This window comes from Cryptosporidium ryanae, assembly GCF_009792415.1.
Source record: "Cryptosporidium ryanae isolate 45019 chromosome Unknown contig_18, whole genome shotgun sequence".
Lineage (NCBI taxonomy): Eukaryota > Apicomplexa > Conoidasida > Eucoccidiorida > Cryptosporidiidae > Cryptosporidium > Cryptosporidium ryanae.
Window position 1 is genome coordinate 51,380 of NW_027125543.1, and position 21,044 is coordinate 72,423.

Here is a 21,044-nt window from a genome sequence, read left to right on the forward strand (position 1 = left end):
CGCCCTATATCTAAGTACCGATATTTTCCCTTGCATTGAAACGATTTTGAGATTTTTAACATAGAATTTAGTCTTTATAGGTTTCAGATATATTTGAATATTAATAGTACTTCTATTAATATGTAAATATGTCTTTTAGGATCTTGTTAATATATTTGCTTTCAACTCTTCTAACAACTGCTTTCAAATGCAATGAACTCGATAGGAATAGTGCCAATATCATTTCAACCATACTAAATGAATTCCAAAATTTGGGTTATTCACATATTACATATGAAGGCCTTATTGAATATGTGTGGGCAATGCTAAGTGGTAATATTGAGCATTTTAATTCTCATTGTGTAAATTCACTTTTAAATTACTATAAAAGCTCTCAAATTGAAATATGGGTTAACGAGAGAAATAGTGATATTTCTCAGGAAAGATTAACAAATGACATAATAATGGTATGTAGAGAGTTACCTGGTTGGCAAAATATCTGTGAAGATAGTTCAGCAACATCATTAGATCTCATAGCATCTGACTTACATCTTGCTACTACTCTCTATTTTGAAAATGAAAAAAAAATGAAATACAACCTACCAATTAACTTTTTTTGTAATGTTATCTTTGATATTAGTGATAAAAATGGTTATATTTATGATTTTGAATGTCCAGTGGAACTCATGAAATTAATTTTTCCAAATGAAAGTGAACCTAAAATGGAAATAAAAGATTCAATAACGATTTGTTCTAGCACAACATTCTGGTCAGATATATGCAAACAAAATGAAATTGCATTTAGTTTACCTGAAATAAGCTTTTTAGCATCTTCTCTTTATCACCAAATTATAAATAACAAAGATAAATATTCCATAAATTTACAAAGTACAAATGAGCGTATTTTTCCAACTGATTTTTGTGAAATTTCTATTAATATGAGTAAGAAAGGAGATATATTGACTTATTTTAACTCAATTTGTGTAGACGAATTATTTAATAAATCTAAGCCCTCAAATTCAGTATTAATTTTACAGCCACTTGATATTTCAATTGAAATTTGCAGTGAAAATCCACTTTGGATTAGTTGCCAAAATAACGAGATTGAAGAGTCAGATATATTTGATAATACTCCGGGTAAAGTCAAATATACAAAGAAAATTAATAAAAAAAATGTTGTGGACTTATTAGCAACTACTATACTTTATGAATTACATAATTTGACAATATTGATGTTTAGTTCAAAATACTATAAATTCATGAATGTTAAAGATGCTTGCACGATTTCAATATTAATTCAGAGAGAGGCGGATGAAATATCATTGAATGATGAAAATGGAATTAGTACAGGTATAGGAATGGGCCCTTTTTTCAATTCGATTTGTTGGCGAGTCTTATCAACATATAAAATTAAATTTGACACGGGTATAGGGATTATTGTTCGTCCAATAAAAACACTTGAAGCAATTACAGTATGTAGATCCTCTGTATTATTTTGGATATATGACTGCATTAATGAGACTCATGAGGAAATAATTTACTCACCACAAATAAGTATTTTGTCTCAAGAACTTCTCCTGGGATCAACTAAGTACTACAATTTTCCAAAAAATATGTTTTGTATAGTTTCAAAAAAAATTATTAAAAGCTTAAGGAACTTAAACAGTAACCTGGGATCTTATAGAAATGATTTGGAAGACTTTTCGATAAATTGGTTAATAAATAACATTCATAAATCCAGTAGTCAACCTCAATTATCTGGAATATCATCAGGTTTCTTTAATAGAGAGTGTGTTAGAGCACTTCTTGGTGAGAATGAAAAGAATTCAAACTTGATACCGATTCACTTTGCCGTAGACATATGTAGTAACTCCTTAAGATGGGAAAGGTGTCTTATACATGGTAGTAATATTAGGCTGCCCATTACTGAATTTATCGCATCAGAACTTCAATATGCTTTGGTTGGTGAACTAGATATTTATAATCAATTGGGTTGGAATGATATTTGTTCAATTTCACTCTCAATGTCACAAAACTACAATAGCCTGAACACTGCACCCAATTTGCCTTTTTTCAACCATGAGTGTTCATTTGCATTTTTAATTAATTCTCAGAAAATAAGAAAGGACATGTCAAATCATAGTTCTAGTAATGGTTCTTATGAATTTACAAAGTTTATTAAAGTTTGTGTTCACAATTATTTTTGGAGAACACCATGTGGTGATTTGATTGAATTAGATCTAATTGCAAATAGCCTATATTATGGTTATAATCAATTTGAACTTGTTCAATATATCAGTGAAAATTCATTTTGTAGTGTTGGAAGAAAATTATTGGATCTAGACCCTGAAAGGTATTCAAGTGAATGTATTAGGGAATTAATGAATTTAAATGGTATATTCACCTCTGAAATCGCGGAAGGTTCATGCTCGGTTACACATAGGTTTTTATCATGTCATGGATATCCAGAGGAATATACAACAATTGCAAGTGCACTATTTAAAGCTATGTTTCAATATTTTCCTAAGGCAGAAATTCCGAACTTCATTGAGTTTTGCGCTATTGTTCACTCAATTTACACTGATATCGAAATTCAAAACTCCTCACATTACTTCAATGCAATCTGCGCAAGGCATATACATAATTTCAACTTGGGAATTTCTTTTCAAAAAATTTCGTTTCTTTGCAGTCAAATATCCAGAGATACAATTTATGATGATGATTTCTCCGTTTCTGTGTTAGCATCAGAGTTTTATAGAGCGAGTAAAAGTATTAACTCACTGAAAAAATGGGAAATTCAATATTTTTATCCAATTGCAAAAAGACTCTGGGAGTATCTCAAGAATGAAGAAAGTTCACTTCTATATTTTAATTCGATTTGTGTAAATGTTATTAGAAGTGTTATTTCTACAGACTCCTTTAAGCTTAGACTAGACGATGCAATTTCCCTTTGCAGTGGATCGGTTGCATACAAAACTTATTGTGATGAAAACAGGGATAAGAATTTGCAACATTTAGTTTCTGAAATAATTCAAGGAGTTCAAATGACAAAAAACATTAATTCATTTTCAGATGAAGACATTAAATCTATTTGCAACGCAAGTATTTTAATATATAATCTTTCTATAGAAAAAATACCATTAACAAGAAAAGACGCGAATTTATTATTGAAATATCCATATTTCTTGAATTCATGTGTGGATATAATGAATTCTGGTATGGTATCAACTGACAGAATTTTTAACATTAATCTAGAAGATGCAGTTGTAATTTGTACTCAGTCTTCACGCTCCTCTATACCATGTAAAAATGAGAAGACTTTAGTTTCTGTATTATCTGTAGGCTTATATTCTGAAATAAAGTTTTTTCCTGAATTTTCAGGAGTTCACATTTCGGACTTATGCAATATCAGCTCTAAACTTGTAGATTTGGACCTTGAAAACTACATGGAATCCTGTCTGAAATACTTCGATAACTACAAGTTTTTTATACCAAATACAGGTAATTTAAAGAGTCATCTTACATATTTACAAAAACAAAAAATTTGTACGAGACCATATAAGTGGAAAAAATGTAAACATGAAGGGGAATACGAGAGGGATTTTTATTCTGTCAAGTTAGAAACTCTTGCTTCGAAGATATCGAATGTATTCATGATAAATGGACTTGATATTTGGAATTTCGAGAAGTTTTGCTCACTTGCGAGGGAACTTTTAATGAATGCAGAAACCACTGAATTCAAGAGTTGTATAAAAGCAGTAAGTAGTTTTGAATATATTGATGTGATAAAAAAAAAGTCAACTTTTTTTGAAAATCCATTATTACTACACTACGAACTTGAGGAGCAAGTAATTCACAATATATGTAATCAAATAACTTCGAGTAATGCATGCATTACTTCTTCCAACCAACTTTCGAGTATTATCTCAGACAACTTCTATTCAATATCAACAAAATACTTAGATTTGGATTCAATAAAAAGTTCAGATTTCTGCGTTATTTCTGAAATATTGATGCAAAAAGGGAGTCTGGATGAAATTAAGCGTATCTGCCCACACGTACTTACACAAATAACAAATTTGGAGCATTGGCCACAAATAATGCTTACTCCAGAACTTGCGACAATAATTTGCAGTGATCTCGAAATATTAAATTTGAATTGCAGACCTGAAGACAAAAATTCAGGAATTACTAAACTACTTTCAAAAGGTATAACTGAAATAGCCATTGAACTTTTCTTTTTCAGAAGAAAATATATACCTTCATTTAATCCCGAGTCTAGTTGTAAGGTGGCTGAAATGCTTATTCAGTTTGGGGTTGAAAATATATACTTCAAAAATTTGTGTGAAAACTTCTTTTCTTACGACATTTGGAATTTCTCAAGAAGTACCAAAAGTAAGTACAATTATTTTATTTCACATGTAAATGATCCGGAAACACTATTTGCCACTATAAAAGAGAAGGCGAAAAGTATTTGTGATAGATTAAAGTTAAAACTTTCAAATTTATATATCAAAAGTCATCATATTTTAAGAACTAAGAAGAATAACAAGGTAGAGAACAGTGTGTATAGAAGAACAGTAAGGAGGATTTTTGATCCATTTGAATCTAGTCCTGGGAAATTTGGAGTAAAAAATAATTCAAAGTTAACAAAAAGGGAAGAGAGGATAATATTAAAAAAACAATTAATGATTATTTCGAGGGCAAAAGGATATGTAAAGCTAACAGATGATGTGATCCGTTATTATGGACCAGATGACGTAGATAAAAAGCTTGCAGAAAAATATTTTGGTGAATTCCCAAAAGATGCATTTAATATATTCGAGGAGAAAAGTATTGAATATGAACCACCCGTGTTTGATTGGGGTGTTTTTTCCAAAAGCCTTGCATACATTTCAAATAAAATGATGGGTGTAACTATCAATGTTTCTGATCCTAGAAATGGTGGTTTATCATCTTTAATTCACAAGTGGGGTTATTTTCCTCAAGGTACAATTCAGGGTGCACAGTATATTTATAGAATTTCCAGGTATGTAAACAAATATATGATCAGTCCCAAAAAGGCTTATTTGATTTGGAAAGAAACACTTATTTCAATGAATCACTCTATTCTTCCAAAATGGCGTGAGTCATGGAGTGATGAAATTAGAAAACCAAATCCACAGGATGAACAACCTTCACCGACTTGCGAAGGAATTAAGTCAAGTAAATTATTGAGGCAACTTGGAATGGATAAAAAAAAAATAAGTATTGTTGCTTTGTCGAATATTGATTCTTTTGTTACCCAACTTACTGAGGCAGCACATGACTTGAATCTTTTATCGGTTAAATTTAATGATTTATGTATTGTTGGAATGATTTTATTTAATTTGAAATCTTATTCAAGGACAGAATCGTTTAATTATCAATGTACAAAATGGGTCAGAGAAGTGGGATACATCGAAGATACCGAAGTTATTAAATTAAACGATAAGCAGACATTTTATAAAAAAACAGCAAGTCGTTTAAAAAATGGTATGAGGAAACAAATTTCAACAGAACTGGCCCGTAAAATATGTGCAAATACCAGCCGTTGGATGAGTTGCAATGGTGGTTCTAACATTGATGAAAAGTTGAGGATTGATTCTTTGGCAACAGAGCTAGTAAGACTATCTAGAATAAAGGGCATTGAGTTTAGAGATATGTGTGAGATTTCAATGCAAATAGGTAATTCGCAAAATTTCAATCAAAGATGCCCATTATTACTTCAATCAATTATTGGGAGTTATAATAGAGCGTTACATGTTTGCAAATCAACCAGTTTTTGGAAGTCATGTCATTACCCAAAGAATACACTTGATTTGAAGTTAATAGAACATTTGGATATTTTGTCTCTTGAATTAACTCTTGGTTTAAATGAAATATTTCCTAATATTTCTACTTTTGAAGAAATCTGTCACATTGCGGATAAATTTGTCGCATCTGATTTTTTTAAACATGATTGTGTCAGCTCAATTACAAGCTACTTGATTGGTCAACGTTATTTGAAACCAACACTAAATATATATGGTGAAGCTAATCCATCAACCTCATTCAAGCATATTGTATCTGTGGCATTAAGTGTTTGTTATGATACACTAAGGTGGCAACATGCAGTTTGCAACATAAATGACGATAGAAATTCACTTATTGAAAAACAGTGGATAGACCTAGTATCTGAAGAATTACTGCGAAAAATGATTTTAATTAAGAGAACTGATTCAAGAGTAGCACTATTTTTTAAGGATGTTGAAAGGGACTTAGCCATCGAGAAGTTTAATCTGGAAAACAAAGATGGAAATAAAATAGTGATCCCAAGGAACATAAAATATGATAATGTTTGCAAACAAGTTTCGAAAATATCGAAAACAAGATATTTCAACATTGATTGTATTCAAACAGTTTCGGAAATTTTCCAAGTTCAGATATCTGAAATTGACAATAGTACTCTCTCAAATTCGGACTTTAAAATTGCCTACATGGACAGTATTAAAATCCCAACACCAGGAACAATTGAAGAGATATGTAAAGGAAGTATTTTTTGGGAAACATGCTCAAATCAATATACCCGATCGTTGAACAATTTCAAAGTCGATGAAGATAATAAGAACAAGGTTGATATCATTGTAAATGATATTATGGTATCAATGTTGCAAATAAATGATCATGATATGGGTTCAGTTGTAGATTTTGACGAGTTAAATAAAGCAAAAGAAATTTATTCTCATGCAATGAAGACAATGAATTCATTGGGGTATCTTGATTTCTGTAGTATCGGTGATTGGTATTCAAAAGAAATAACCAATTTTAAAGATAATGAGTATTATATGTTGCAAAATTCACTGTCAGAAAAAGTAATGGATTTAATTCTAAAAAATATGTATCCAAATATTAGACCTGAAAAAAATAATATGGAGGATGGAGACGAAACAGAAGATGAACTGGGAACTCTGGAAGAATATATAGAGAAGTCCATTTCAGAACTTCCTGAAAAACTACCTGAGTTAATTACTCCACCACATGACTTTCTCGGAAATTTAACAAATATCACTTCGATATTGATACAACACAGTCAATATTACGATAAAAATGAGATATATGAAATTAGACTTCCAGACAGTGATCTATTTTTTGAGTCGTTTTTAAGTAGAAATGTTTCAGATATTTCTGGAAATAAATACCGCAATTCTCTGTATGTTAAACCAATTGCTGGGTTAAGACTTCATATGTATCACTTACCTAATGGAAGTTATAATTACCCACTTTTAAGAAAGAGACAAAATGATGTCAAATTCTTAAATAGTACTATTAATTTAGTTGAAAAGGAAATGAATAATCATCCGGAGTATTTTCACAAATCTATTCTTCCGCATGCAACCGTTCAACTTATGAGGAAGACCAAATTAACAACATTCGAGAGCAGAATAAAGAAGAAGTGGTTAAAATCTATAACTGAAGAATATTATTATAAAAAGGGCAGACAATTTGCAAAAGAAGAATGGGAGATGCGAGAAATCGCAGAAAGCAACAGTGACGGTAAAACCGAAGTAGTATGGAAAACACGTAGAAAAGAGAAGGTCCCAAGTGCCATCTCAGCATTTTTCAACACCAGTGCAAAGAAAAGAAGAAAGGAGGGGAAAATGTCAAACAGAGGTATGTACAAAGCAAGGGTACATCAATTTCTCCTTCAAAAATTAATTAGTAGTCAGAAGCAACAGAGGATTAAAAGAGAAGCATCAAAAAAAACGTTAAATAAGGTTGTTTATTCTGAACTTAAAAATGAGTGTCCTATGATTTATGGCGACCTCGAGGTGAATATAGTCTCAAGTATAGCATCAATAATTGCATATAATCAAATTGCAGTTGATTTACTTGTAAATTAGGCAATTCCCCAACCTAAAACGAAACATAGAAAAATGGGCGGTATTTTAGATCTATTTATAATTTTTTTTCCTTTCAAATTAGAGATTATTTTTAGGTGAACGGTTATTTTATTGCCTGTTTTACATATGGTATCTATAGTTTCTACTGCACAAGCGAGTTTAATTGACGATGATTCATACTCTAAAAAACATTTTAGAGCAAATAACCGTTATTGTGGGACTTGGGGGACGGCATTTTGTTGCTTGAGTCTCAAAAAAAGTGTTATTCTCATAACAATTTTATATACAATGATTTATATGTTTAACAAATTGTGTAAGTTATATTTATTTGTTTTTTTTTTTGTCCTGATTGATCACTCTTATCAGTGTTTATTTTTATCACATTTACAAGGAATGAAGGCCAAAAGATTCAGCTTGAATTGATGAATATAAGGTTCGATATTGGGGATATTTTTGGAGTGAAAGTCAATTATATTTTTGATTTCCTACAAGGAGTTTTTAATTCTAATTTGGATTCGTATATATACAATACATTTAGTAGTTATTTGGAATTATCAAGCTACATTGATGTGGCGATTCTTTTTGTTGGATTGGCACAAACTTTACTCGGGTGGTTTTGGTTGACTGCAACACTCCTTGCATTGATATGGCTTGATTTTGCAAAGTCAATCTCTGCAATGTTTTTTTTTTTATTTTTAATAATCAGGAAGACATATTTTAATATTAGGTCATTATTTATTATACCATTTTTATTATTTATTTTAATGACATTTACCTTCTATTATTACTCGATTCAAGTTGTTTATTCTTTATATTTGGTTCAATTAGCAGGTGGAAGAGGAGACGAGTGTCAATCGTACTTTAGGTTGAGGAGAATGGTTTTGAGCAACACAAAACAAACTATGGCCAAGGAATACAGATATGGAGATAAAAACAAATCAAGCGAAATTATATCGTTTATTGAAAAACAGAAAGATGATGAGTTGAATGTTTAACTTTTTTTTTAATTTGGAAATATGAGAAACATTTCAAAGAAAAAACTTTAAATTTAACAAAAAGTTAATTAAAAATATTAATGTAATATTTACAGAATACGGGACTCGTAAAGGATGAACTATTTAATTATAGAAATTTGGATATAAACTTAAAATTTCTGTGGTTATAAATTTTCATGTAGGTTTTTGAGACTTTTTAATTTGTGAATTTGAACAAGTTTATCCTTTATTTCTTTTTCAAGTTCTTTAACCTTTTTTCTGATCAAAATAACACTCTCTTTATTTTCTGTTTTCCCATTTAAATATTCATCCTCAATGATTTTCAATTCATTTAGATTATCCCTCATTTTTTCTTTTATTTCTTCTATATATTTATATTCAACCTCGAGCATTTTGTCAATTTCATCTTCGTTTGATTCTCTTACAATTAATAATTTTGCTCTTTCTGCTAACTCTATTTTTTCTTTTAGTTCTTCCAAGAGATCAGAATAGTATTCAATATTGTCTTTAATGGTATCTTTATCTTTTTCATCGCAATTTTTCCACTTTTCAAGTTCTTTTGTTGCATATTCAACTTGTGGTTTGTAAACATCTATTGCTGCCTTAACAGTTGACCATGAGATTTGATTTCTATTCTTGCATGGATCCTCAATAAAACTTTTAATTATTTTGACTGGGTCACTTTCTTCAATAAAACAGTCATTATCGCGTTTAGTTAATTGATTCTTTTTTATTTCATCTATATGAATCTGTGCAGAAGCAAATAACTGCGCAAACTGCGGATCAAAATTGATAGATGGAAAGTTGTTGTCGACTTTTTCTGAGGTTAAACTTAGATTATTTACATCTTTCTCTTTGTTAGAGTTGAAAAAGTCGTTATTTATTTTACTATTGTTTTTCATCTCAATTTCATCCCCTGTTTTTTCATTATCAGTTTTAAAAGATTCATAGTCCTCAATAAAAGGAATAAATTTATCAGATGATATAGAAGACGATTTGTTTAACGTATCAGTTCTCAAATCAGTTGCCTTATCAATTTCAACCTCGTTTGATTCTTCACTTCTGTCAATTCTAGAAGTGAATAAATCCAACATTTCGTTTTTATATGGTATATTGCTCTGTTCAAAGTTTTGTATAAGTTTATTATTACTTCTAGTCTTGTTTGTAAATTTAAGTATGTCTAGTTCATCGTTTTTAGCTAAGTCAGTCTCAAGTTCTTGAATTCTTAATTCATCATCTTTATATAATTCCTTTTTAGAAGTATTGTTCTCACTGTATACAGTAATTAACCCATAATCATTATTTTTTTTGTCTGATAAATTATTTATATCGTATTTTGTATCACTTGTGTTGTTTTTATTGGATTTATATGAATTAATAAAAACATTGTTTTCACTTTTTGGTGTGAGTGTTATTTCTATATTTATTGTTTTCTTGGTTTTTTTATTATTTGATTTTGTCTTTTTCTCCAACAACTTGTTAGAAAGTTGAATTAAGTCGCATATATCATTTTTTATACTTTTTATATCAATATAATCACTTCTGATTTCATCATTTTCATTTATTTTATTGGTTATTTGATCATGATCAAAGTCACTTGAAATATCTTTCAATTCAGGATTCTTTACCTCGTATGATGTTAATTCGAAATTTTTTTCGCTTTTAATATTATTAGTTTTATTTTTTGATTCAAATTCATTATTTAGATTCAACTCGTTGGTTTTACAATAATTTAATTTTTCTTGATTCTCTCCAACTAAAATATTCATATGCTCTTTCATTTGACTAGGATTATGATTTAAACAAGGGATATCTGAGTTTGCATTTTGACATGTTTCTAATGGAATATCAATTCTTGTAAATAGTTGAATGGGTGAATTTTTCCCAGTAATAACTACACTTGAAGTTGATTCTGCAACAGAACAACCCAATTCTGCATTTATATTGCTTGATACCTTTGCTTCCAAAAGGGTTATAGGTGTTGAATTATAAACAGGTCTAAAAATTTCGGGCGTAACAGATTCTTGAATATTGAAATTGGTATATGGTCTTTTTTTAAATATTAAAAATTCAATATTGTTATAGTAACCATCATTAAGATCAATTTTTTTGGGGATTTTTGTCTCAACTTTTTGTAACTCGGTATCATTAACAACTTGATCACTGTTAAGGCAGCATTGAAATGTCATTTTTTTAAAAAATTAAGTATGTAAGAACAAATCCTAAAATAAAAATAAAATAAAAAGAAAATAATATATATATTTATATAAGATTTTCTTTTTCACTTGTTCTATTTATGTCGTTCGGTCCGGTTTTGTAATTTTATTAGAAAAGTAGGAATTATAGTAGAAAAATAAAAAAAAAAATTAAATAATGTAATCTTACATTGTTAATGTTTTAATTTGTCTAAGTGAATAACACACTATTTCGATTATGAATAATTAACATGCTTAAATAAAAAAATTTATTTTGCCACTGATAGGCTTACATTAGAATAAAATCATTTAACAGATAAAGTTTATTTCTTTCAAATAATGAGTGATAAGGTTAAACATAATTCCAAATTTTAAATAAAAAGATCTCATCAGAACACCCATTACTTGTAAAAAAACATTTTATTTAACATTGGAAATTGTAATCTAGAGTCTAAAGTTGTTTCAGGAGATTAACAATTCACTTCTTGTTGGTAGGATTTCATTGTTAGTCTGATTGTTTACACCAGACAAACTCGTGTTAAATATTGTATTGTAATCTTCACTAAAACCAAGCAGGCCTCTCGTAATATTTGTAGTTGGCTTTGTAGCAATGCTATTTAGGGTTTTATTGAATTCCAAGCTTTCTATTGTGTAGTTAAGTTTTTTCTTATCATCATTTATTTCTAATTAGAATATTAAAGATTCAAATATGGAGTTTAAATTTTAACCTACTATTTAGAATGTCTTTGAGACCATTTTGTGTGTAATTATATGTAACATTGACGTTTGAGAGTTCAATGGAACTTAAAACTTCAAAATTTGTAGAGGATTAAAGTAATTTAGCAAATGCAATAAACTTAAGACTTACTGTCATATTCGGGTTTGATTGATATTACAAAACTCAAACAAAAAAGAAAAATAACTGAAAGTTGATTCATCTTCAATCGAAATGAGCTTCCTTTTTCAAGTGCAGACAGTACGTCTCTTGCATGTATGAAAAAAATGATTTCGGGATAATTTTCTTGTAAAATTTCAAACTAAATAAAAAAAAAACGCGATAGATATATAATAATATATTTCATATTTATATCAGAATATCGAAAAAAGAATACTAAATAGAGAAAAAAGTTAATTCAAGGATAGTAATTAATTGAAAGCTAGCATATATTCGATAAACAGATGTTTACTTTGTAGTTGGTTAATTTTTTAACGATATATAAATCAAATAAAATATATTTATATGGTGTAATTCTTGAAAAAAATTTGTTCTACTACAAATTCTGGTAAAAAAGAGAACTTTAATACACAATTTAACACCCAAAAGGTCATAACATTACAAAATAGAGCATTAAATGAAAAAGAAATAAACCCTCAGTCTTCAACTGTTTCTTTTGAACCACTGCAATAGTTTATTTCACTTAAATGTGAAGATTCATTAACAATACTTTCAATTTTAGGAGACAATAATTCTGGAACTTTTAGTGAACTTGAACTAATGTCCCCTATCGAACTAGGGTTTCCAAACAAATGAATAACATTGAACCCAAGTTGAAAAAGTAAGTTCACCATTCCTTCTTGTTCTATTTTTTCTCTGTCATTTGAATAAAACACATACACGGGGAAGGCAAATGAATTCGTTTCCGATAGTGAAGAAGGAGAGATCATTGAAATATTAGGTTTTGGTGAAGCTGGAGTTTTTAGACTATCAATCTCACATTCAGTCCTTGATATAGGTAAGTCTTGTACTAAGCCATGTATAGATTTAAGATAGCCCTGTTTTGACAATTTTTCTGCAGTAATGTAAACATCTGTTGGGGCTTGAAATGAAAGTTTGATTTTTAAGACTCTTTCATCGTTTGGAAAAAGTTTCTTGTAAACTCTAAAAAGAATTCTTAATAAGGCACGTCCAAATGGGGCATCACTCTCCCTTGGACAGTGAACTTTAATAGAATTTTCAAGCGAGTAATATTTAATAAAAACATTGTATTTCCAATCAGGAGGTACGTTGATATTTGGATATTTTGTGCGAACTCTTTCATTGATTGATTCGATAATTTTGTTTCCCTCATAACATGATTCAGAACAATATGCACATTTGAAAATTAATATTGATACAAGTATCTTTATAATTAAAAACATTTTTGTATTAAGTGCGCGATTCAAAGCCGTTTATTTTTTCCTTGGGATATGAAACTGAATCGTATAATTGTGATAAGTATATAATATATTTATAAATGTATACTTACAAATCACTTTATTGTTTTATATCCAATTGTTTTTTATATTGAATAATCCCTGGTTACTTGAAAAAAGCTTTTTAATGAATATCTTAAATCTTCTCCATGGCCTACTCGAAGGTGGCCCAGAAAGTGGGCCCATTGTAAACCAGTCAATTCTCAGCTTTTCCCTCATAAGCAAATAATATAAACAAACGGAGATAATATAATCATAAATATCCCATGACTTTGTTCTAACAGAAAGTTTTGAAATATTATCCAATATTCTTATCATTGCACCTTGTGGGAAGCTCTGCCATTTCTCACCAAACCTATGCCAGATTGGTATGTTCTCTAATAATTCATCACTTTTATTGGAAATACACATAGCCGCCTGTCCAAATGCCTTTTTGAATACTTTAAAATCCAAGCCATTCATTTTTCTCTGATTTTCAGTATTAATTATCTTCATTTTGTATTTATATTGGTATTTAAATATCGTCAGTATTATTGCAGTTACAATATCCAGCTCCTTTTCCCACCAAACAGGTAAAAGCTCTATATCAGAATCCCCATTCTCGGAACTGAACTTTCTTTTCCTTTTAACATTTATTACGTGATGATATGCAACCTTAAATAACCTAAGTGGGTCGTTTTGTATACTTTTTGAAGCATGATTTTCATTTGAATCACCGTATTCCTCTTTAATTTCTTTCTCAGGTTCAAATTCACTGTTTTTTTCTAATCTTTCAATTAAAACTTTTTCGTATCCTTTCCTTGGTATATTATTTATTGATGCATTAATGTGAATTTTTTCTTTTGAAAAGATATATATTAGTGAAAGAAAAGGTTTACATACTTTTTTTGAAAGTAAATTGTCAGGTAATTTGAATATTTCCGGGGTATTGAATACCGTTCTAAATATTTTTCGAATTCGACTCATTACAGCGTTTGTATTAGTCTCTTGTTCCCACCATTTTGCCCAGTTTGGAAGTTGATTAACCTCCAAGAGATCACTAGATAATTCCTCTAAAGGAGGGACGTCGCCAAATTTCCAATTTTTATAATTTTTGTAATCAAAAATTTCCATAGCAGAGTTTAGTCTCTGTAATAAAAAAATTATAAATGAAATAGTTAAGTAATCTTCATTTTCCCAATCGCTTGAAATAATCAAGGATTTTTTTCTATATGGCAGACTTTTAGCTATTTGCTCTATTGTACCTTTTTTTTTTCCAAATCTTCTTGGATGAAATAGACGGTTTTTATAAAAATTCTCTGAGATGTCCTTTGAAGTAACATATTCAGAATTAACTTTACAACTTAAAACCTCAATTAAGCAAAAGAAAATAATGAAAATATGTATTATTTGCAAAAAAAGGTTTTGCATTTCTTTTGATATTTTAAATATTCAATAATTTTGAATATAAATATTTTTTTTTTGCGAAATTTTCTGTTAAAATATGACGAACATTATAAAAATACATGAATAAATAAAATATATATGATTAAGATATAGTTCCCGGTACAGAGAAAAAATTGGCGATTTTTTTCCTTGATATTCCCCGTAAAGAGATACTTCACACAAAAAAAAGGAATTTAAAATGGTATTAATTAAGGATAGTTATAATTCAGTAAGTTGAAATAAAAATTAATAATATTTTATGCTAATGCTTTTCCAGGATGACTTAGATAAGACTCTATCTAGAATAAAAGGAAAAAAAGGAGTTTTAGGTGTTATAATATTGGCCTCAGAGAAGTACACACCGCTAATTACCACATTCGATAAAAAAACAACACAGAGATATTCAGAGTATGTCCATAGCCTAATAAATACTGCAGATCTTCTTGGTGGTAGAGGAAATAGTGGTGTTCAATTAATTAGGCTTTATTATAATAATCAGATAGTTTTGCTCGCTCCAGACAAAGGTTATGTATTCATAGTGATTCAAGAAACAAATTTGTGAAACATAAATTACATTAAATTCATATATTTTAGAATTAGCGAAAAAAAAGTGTAATTTATTTGCTAATAGATACTTTTTTTCGAACATTAAATAACTATCTCTGTGTGTTTTGTCCGTATAAGAAGTGTAAAGTCAAAATGGGTAATGCAAGGGGGATTATTGACATTGATATGTTGATAAAAAATGAGCAAATTTCTAAAATAACCTCTAATAATGTTTGATAATAACCAACACTAGACGAGTCATCCCTATAAAATTCGGTAACATTTTGAAACGAGTAGTTTTTCTTTGAGTTGAGTTTTAATATAGGACTCCAATTGAACAATGTCACTCTGATAGCAAAAATACATATATTTAAGAGAAACAACAGGATTAGTGGCCTTCTGTAAGAGGGTATTACTGACCTTTGAAGTGTTTCAGGCAATTTTCTGAATGTGACATTCTCTATTTTATCCGCAATTTTTTCTAATTCAGAATTTAAAGTCGCAAGTTTTCGTTTAAAAAAATTAACAATTCCATGGGATCTTGAGTTTTGTGTTGTGTCATTGGCAAAGTTTTCAGATTCAAGTCGTCGAATAAATTCATCAAAGACATATTGGTCTGGTATCTCATTCCTTAGGGCTTCTAAAACCTCATTAATATTGTTTTGTTGATTTGAAAGCCTGATAAAGCGATTGAACAGTGAAACTGAGTTAATTATTCGTTGGGATCGAATTGAACCTTGCCAGTACTGTGACGATATTAGTTGATTAATTAATAAATTTCGGCATCTTTCAGCCTCAACACTGTTAGTTGATACGTTTACATACATAAATATTTTGTTCAATAGAGTTTCATAGAAATCTGTGATTTACCGCACAAACATTCAATATTTTATAGCTTCTTTTCTATTAAATATGAATGAATTTGTTCAAAACGAGTTTTCATTAAGTGGGAATATTTCAGAGAGAAATAAGTCAGAGAGAGCATTGAATGAATCTGTATTAACAACTATAAAAAGAGACTTATTATTAATATACAGAAAGGTAAATTATTTAATACTATATGATGGGAGAAATTCAGATACAATCAATGATTTACAAATGATCCATAATTGGGAGTTGTGGGGACCATGTCTATTTCTTTTAGTTTTATCTTTGTGTTTATACTTGAAATCCCCAAGTGAAAGCAAGGATAATACTTTTTCAACTATTTATTTTATATCTGTATACGGTAGCGTCCTGATTGCTGTAAACACACTAATTCTTGGAGCAAAGTCATCGTTCTTTGCAGTCATAAGCTTGATAGGATATTGCGTTTTCCCTTTAACAATGGTATCATTTGCATCTTTATTCTTCCCATACTTCGCTTTACTGATATTCGCAATAATCTCCAATGGATATGTGTTCAGAATAATAGTGAACCTAATAGGAAACATAGCACCGGAGGAGAAGAGATTGGTTGTCCTATTCCCTATTTCACTTTTCTTTATTGCTATTACATTTATAATACTAGTACACTAAAAACTATCAGAATACAACAGTTTACAGAAATGAAGTAGTGTGGAGTTATGGCTTAACTAAAAATTTGCACATAAAGCTTCAAAAAACGCGATATTTATGACTATTATACGACAATGGCCCATTAAAGGGGTTTCAGAAATTCTGCATGTCTTTATTTTACAAATCTAATCCTCTCAATCAAAACATGAAGTGGCGCCTATATTAGGTGATTATTTAACGGGGCCTAAATTTAATATTGGCGCGACAATGATAGGTTTATAGCGCCGTCTCAGTGTCGAATCATTCTTTTGGAGTAATCCGTGATTTTAATTCTTTAGACTGCTTTTCAAGCAAGGTTAATTAAGTTCATATTTAAATAATTTTTAATGTCTCATCGCAAGTTCGAAAGACCAAGATCGGGTTCTCTTGGATTTTTACCAAGGAAGAGATGTTCTAGAAGCCGTGGAAAAGTTAAAGCTTTTCCAAAGGATGATTCTAGCCAACCACCTCATTTGACAGCATTTATGGGTTATAAAGCAGGGATGACCCATGTGGTTAGGGATGTTGATAAACCTGGTTCAAGTAAGTTTATTTAACTGTGGTTTGTAGATTCTGGGACCGTGATATATAGAGCGTTTTAACTGAAGTAAACGTCTATTCGTGATTCACGAGTTCCTAAATCAATGGTTTAATGTTGAGCTTTGCTCCATTTGATAACCACCTTTCATATTCCTTGTCCCTAGAGGAGTAATATACTTACACTCACCAATGTGAGGATGAATCTGGGAAAAACCATGAAAGTGTCATTTATTCCTATTTCTACTTTCCCCAAATCTTACGCTTCGATCATTATTAACTAAAATATTTTTCAGAACTGAACAAAAAAGAAGTTGTTGAAGCCGTTACTATTGTTGAGACTCCCCCGATGATTTGCATTGGCTTCGTTGGTTACATTGAAACACCAAATGGATTGAGAGCTCTTACTACTGTATTTGCGGGATATCTCAGTGAAGAGTGCAAAAGACGCTTCTATAAGAACTACTACAGAAGCAAGCGTAAGGCATTTACGAAATATGCGAGGAACTATGCTGAAAATCAAAGAATGGAGGCTGAAATAGCCAGATGTAAGCAATATTGCACTGTTATTCGTGCTCTTTGTCACACACAAATAAGCAAGACAGGACTAAACAAAAAAAAGGCAGACATAATGGAGATTCAAGTTAATGGTGGTACCATTGCAGACAAGATTGATTTCTGTGTGAGATGCTTTGAGCAACCCATACCCATATCAACTATCTTCAACGAAAATGAGATGGTAGATGTCATAGGCATTTCAAAGGGTAAGGGTTTTAAGGGTGTTATCTCCAGATGGGGTGTTACGAAATTGCCACGAAAGACGCGCAGAGGAGTTAGAAAAATTTCTTGTATTGGAGCTTGGCATCCTGCCAGAGTTCAATTTCAGATACCTAGAGCAGGACAGAAAGGATATGGACAACGTACAGAGACCAACAAAAAAATATACCGTATTGGAAGAGGTGATGACCCAAGGAACGCATCCACCTCTGCCGATCTGACAGAGAAGACTATAACTCCAATGGGTGGATTCCCAAGGTATGGGGTAGTCACACAGGACTTTTTGATGTTGAAAGGTTGCACAGTTGGTTGCAAGAAGAGACTTTTGACATTGAGAAAGTCACTTGTACCTCAGGTAACCAGGTCAGCATTAGAGGTGATAAACCTGAAATTCATTGACACATCTTCCAAGTTTGGTCATGGAAGGTTCCAAACATCTGCAGAGAAGGCAAAATACTATGGGCCGTCAAAAAAATCAGTGGAAGCTTAGATTCAGTTATTTAGTTTAGTTTCTAGGTACTAAGATGTCTTAAGCGTGTATGAATATTTTTTTATTATTAAAGAAAGGTCTTACCCCCCTGATTTCATACCAGGAGTTAGGATTGTAAGATGCAATTATAGAGTTTACATCAGCGGTTGTTAGGGAACCCATCCTTGATGGGACCTTTCCAGTTGTTTCGAAGTGGAAGTGAGAATGGAGTCTCTTCTGAGTATCTAACAGGGTCGAATCTATTCTCTGACTTGTGATAGCAATTCTTTAAAATAATCTCTTCCATTATGTTGCGGACAGTCTGAGATCTATTGTTAACAAGAGTCGTAATTTCATCAATTTTCTTTTCAACCCAATCATTTTCATCTTGGGAATTATGATCGTCTTCATTTTGAATGCTTTCTGGTTTGAATCTCTCCAAGTTACTAATATTGTCGTTAATTAGAAAATCCAACTTATTATTGAAGTAATCCATTAATACACAGCCCGTACCCGGAAGTGTTTCATCTTTATCCGGGATTTTTGGGCAGAAATTAATTGCAATGCTTGCAATGATTTCAACAAGGGTGTTAACTCCAACCATTAATGCCATTGCGACTGTTTCTGAGATCCCATTGGATACGAAATTGTATCTTGGTATTCTCAAAGAGGTTGATTGTCTCGCTCTGAATAAATCGTCTTTATTTTCAGGATAAAACATATTATAATTAGTGGATTTGAAGTTGGACGAATGTGCAACCGTTGAGTATTCATTTGCTGGTAGTATTTCCTCTTGAGAAATAAAATAATTTTTGTTGTTAAAGTCCGGCTTGTACACCGAATTTTTATTATTTACAGGGATTTTAAAAAGATCAGACTTTACACCTGAACTTCCCAAAGCAGGTAGAGAATAATTTGTATGCGGTCCTATGTAGAAATTGGGAAATTCTTGGTTATTTTTAACATTCTTTGAATATGAAGTGATACTTTTCTTGCAACTTTGTATATCTGAATTTAGATATGAAGAATTCTTGTTGACAAATGTATCTATTTGATAGGATCTAGAATTTATATGCTTAATTAATTCGTATTCTTTGATGTAACGATTAATATAGCTTACGTATTCGCTTGGGGTTTTTCTTATTTGAAAAAGTGACACATCAGTTTGTGAGGAAGAATCAATTAGAGATGCTTCAGACACACTTCTTACTTCGAATAGTGCAATCTGAATTTCATCCATATTTTGAAAAATCTTATTTAATCATTTAAAAGACTAAACATTTATTAGGACAGAATATTATATTAAGATACTCATGCATTTCGAGACCAGACGCAATGAAAAACATCGACATTAAGAGAAGTGGGTATAGATCTTTAAGTAAATTTTAATTAAAACTTTTCGTTTTGAATTAAGATATATTTGGATAAATATCTACGTCGTTAAAATGAAAGCGAAGTTTATATATATTATATAAATGTAAACTAGTTATAGATCCATTCTCAGTTAAAAACATGTGAATCAAGTTACCAGGTATCAAATCAAGCTTTTCAATAGTAAAATGCACGTTTAATAACTGTTTAAGTGAATCTGAAAACAAATTAGGTGGTATAGTCAAGCTGGTATTGTGTGTATCAAATAGTGGAAAGTAACTAAGATTATAAAGGGCAGAAATAACTATTATTGGAACTGAGAAGTAATTTGCTGCCTGTGAAATTAAGTATCCACCGGAAAGTGTGACTGCACTACCATCTGGGAAAATCGCATTTGCACTTAAAATAACCTTATTTACTTTGGGCATTACATTAAAAATACATGAATCTGATATAACAATTGTATTTATTCCATGTTCCTGTGTTATTTTCGAGATCAGAACCTCTGAGTTATTTTCTGGATCTCCATTAACAATAAAAACCGTTAAGTTGTGCTTTTTTTTTGAAATAAATTTTAAGAGTCTTTCAAACAAATCCGAATATCCATATATTAAAATTTTTTCACCTTGTGTAAAAATATCTAAACAAAGATCAAAGTCCCATGATTGTCCAAACTCATGTAACAACTCATTAATTCCTTCAAATATTGCAGATCTAAGAAGGAACATATTTACATTTCCTGATAAATATGAATCGCAATTTTCTGTGCCTTCAAAGTAATACATTTGTGTAGGGGTATTTGGTGAAAGCTTCATATACTCCTTTCTTATTACGTTCAAAATTCTTCTTACTGTAATACCTACAGAAAATGCCGATGGATCAATACTAACTATCTCAGAACCTATCTCTCTTATTGTTTTGTATAGTTCGCTTCCATTTTTCCAAGAATATCTATCAATAATGTGTCTTAAAACTTCAAGAGTTCTTTTTCCTTGAGTTTGGGATCCAATTATCTCCCTTTTTCTTATTGAATCGACAAATTGGTCGAGGTAAACTCTCCAATCGTCTCTATTTTTTCTTTTTTCGTGCATGAAATGACAAAAAATCCGAGGAGGGGGGG

General features: G+C 30.5%; 12 protein-coding genes across 12 annotated transcripts; 5 read left to right on the forward strand and 7 right to left on the reverse strand.

Annotated features, from left to right (window-relative positions):
• Window positions 1-128: 128 nt before the first annotated feature.
• FG386_000842 (uncharacterized protein) lies at window positions 129-7,880 on the forward strand (the record flags this gene model as incomplete). The annotated part of the gene is made up of 1 exon (XM_067340186.1): window positions 129-7,880. One exon carries the CDS (start codon window positions 129-131, stop codon window positions 7,878-7,880), a length of 7,752 nt encoding a protein of 2,583 aa, XP_067197031.1.
• A 288-nt stretch (window positions 7,881-8,168) lies between these two features.
• On the forward strand, window positions 8,169-8,875 carry FG386_000843 (uncharacterized protein; the record flags this gene model as incomplete). The annotated part of the gene is made up of 2 exons (XM_067340187.1): window positions 8,169-8,193; window positions 8,247-8,875. The coding sequence occupies 2 exons, from the start codon at window positions 8,169-8,171 to the stop codon at window positions 8,873-8,875; spliced, it is 654 nt and encodes a 217-aa protein (XP_067197032.1).
• Window positions 8,876-9,039: 164 nt separating this feature from the next.
• Window positions 9,040-11,064, reverse strand: FG386_000844 (uncharacterized protein; the record flags this gene model as incomplete). Its single annotated transcript, XM_067340188.1, has 1 exon — window positions 9,040-11,064. One exon carries the CDS (start codon window positions 11,062-11,064, stop codon window positions 9,040-9,042), a length of 2,025 nt encoding a protein of 674 aa, XP_067197033.1.
• A 468-nt stretch (window positions 11,065-11,532) lies between these two features.
• FG386_000845 (uncharacterized protein) lies at window positions 11,533-12,008 on the reverse strand (the record flags this gene model as incomplete). The annotated part of the gene is made up of 3 exons (XM_067340189.1): window positions 11,533-11,753; window positions 11,803-11,880; window positions 11,939-12,008. The coding sequence occupies 3 exons, from the start codon at window positions 12,006-12,008 to the stop codon at window positions 11,533-11,535; spliced, it is 369 nt and encodes a 122-aa protein (XP_067197034.1).
• A 433-nt stretch (window positions 12,009-12,441) lies between these two features.
• Window positions 12,442-13,209, reverse strand: FG386_000846 (uncharacterized protein; the record flags this gene model as incomplete). Its single annotated transcript, XM_067340190.1, has 1 exon — window positions 12,442-13,209. The coding sequence occupies one exon, from the start codon at window positions 13,207-13,209 to the stop codon at window positions 12,442-12,444; it is 768 nt and encodes a 255-aa protein (XP_067197035.1).
• Window positions 13,210-13,332: 123 nt separating this feature from the next.
• Window positions 13,333-14,673, reverse strand: FG386_000848 (uncharacterized protein; the record flags this gene model as incomplete). The annotated part of the gene is made up of 1 exon (XM_067340192.1): window positions 13,333-14,673. One exon carries the CDS (start codon window positions 14,671-14,673, stop codon window positions 13,333-13,335), a length of 1,341 nt encoding a protein of 446 aa, XP_067197037.1.
• A 214-nt stretch (window positions 14,674-14,887) lies between these two features.
• Window positions 14,888-15,250, forward strand: FG386_000849 (uncharacterized protein; the record flags this gene model as incomplete). The annotated part of the gene is made up of 2 exons (XM_067340193.1): window positions 14,888-14,917; window positions 14,966-15,250. 2 exons carry the CDS (start codon window positions 14,888-14,890, stop codon window positions 15,248-15,250), a joined length of 315 nt encoding a protein of 104 aa, XP_067197038.1.
• A 94-nt stretch (window positions 15,251-15,344) lies between these two features.
• On the reverse strand, window positions 15,345-16,061 carry FG386_000850 (uncharacterized protein; the record flags this gene model as incomplete). The annotated part of the gene is made up of 1 exon (XM_067340194.1): window positions 15,345-16,061. One exon carries the CDS (start codon window positions 16,059-16,061, stop codon window positions 15,345-15,347), a length of 717 nt encoding a protein of 238 aa, XP_067197039.1.
• An 85-nt stretch (window positions 16,062-16,146) lies between these two features.
• FG386_000851 (uncharacterized protein) lies at window positions 16,147-16,752 on the forward strand (the record flags this gene model as incomplete). Its single annotated transcript, XM_067340195.1, has 1 exon — window positions 16,147-16,752. One exon carries the CDS (start codon window positions 16,147-16,149, stop codon window positions 16,750-16,752), a length of 606 nt encoding a protein of 201 aa, XP_067197040.1.
• Window positions 16,753-17,117: 365 nt separating this feature from the next.
• Window positions 17,118-18,574, forward strand: FG386_000852 (uncharacterized protein; the record flags this gene model as incomplete). Its single annotated transcript, XM_067340196.1, has 2 exons — window positions 17,118-17,313; window positions 17,604-18,574. The coding sequence occupies 2 exons, from the start codon at window positions 17,118-17,120 to the stop codon at window positions 18,572-18,574; spliced, it is 1,167 nt and encodes a 388-aa protein (XP_067197041.1).
• Window positions 18,575-18,713: 139 nt separating this feature from the next.
• On the reverse strand, window positions 18,714-19,793 carry FG386_000853 (uncharacterized protein; the record flags this gene model as incomplete). Its single annotated transcript, XM_067340197.1, has 1 exon — window positions 18,714-19,793. The coding sequence occupies one exon, from the start codon at window positions 19,791-19,793 to the stop codon at window positions 18,714-18,716; it is 1,080 nt and encodes a 359-aa protein (XP_067197042.1).
• Window positions 19,794-19,962: 169 nt separating this feature from the next.
• Window positions 19,963-21,015, reverse strand: FG386_000854 (uncharacterized protein; the record flags this gene model as incomplete). Its single annotated transcript, XM_067340198.1, has 1 exon — window positions 19,963-21,015. One exon carries the CDS (start codon window positions 21,013-21,015, stop codon window positions 19,963-19,965), a length of 1,053 nt encoding a protein of 350 aa, XP_067197043.1.
• Between the last annotated feature and the right edge of the window lie 29 nt (window positions 21,016-21,044).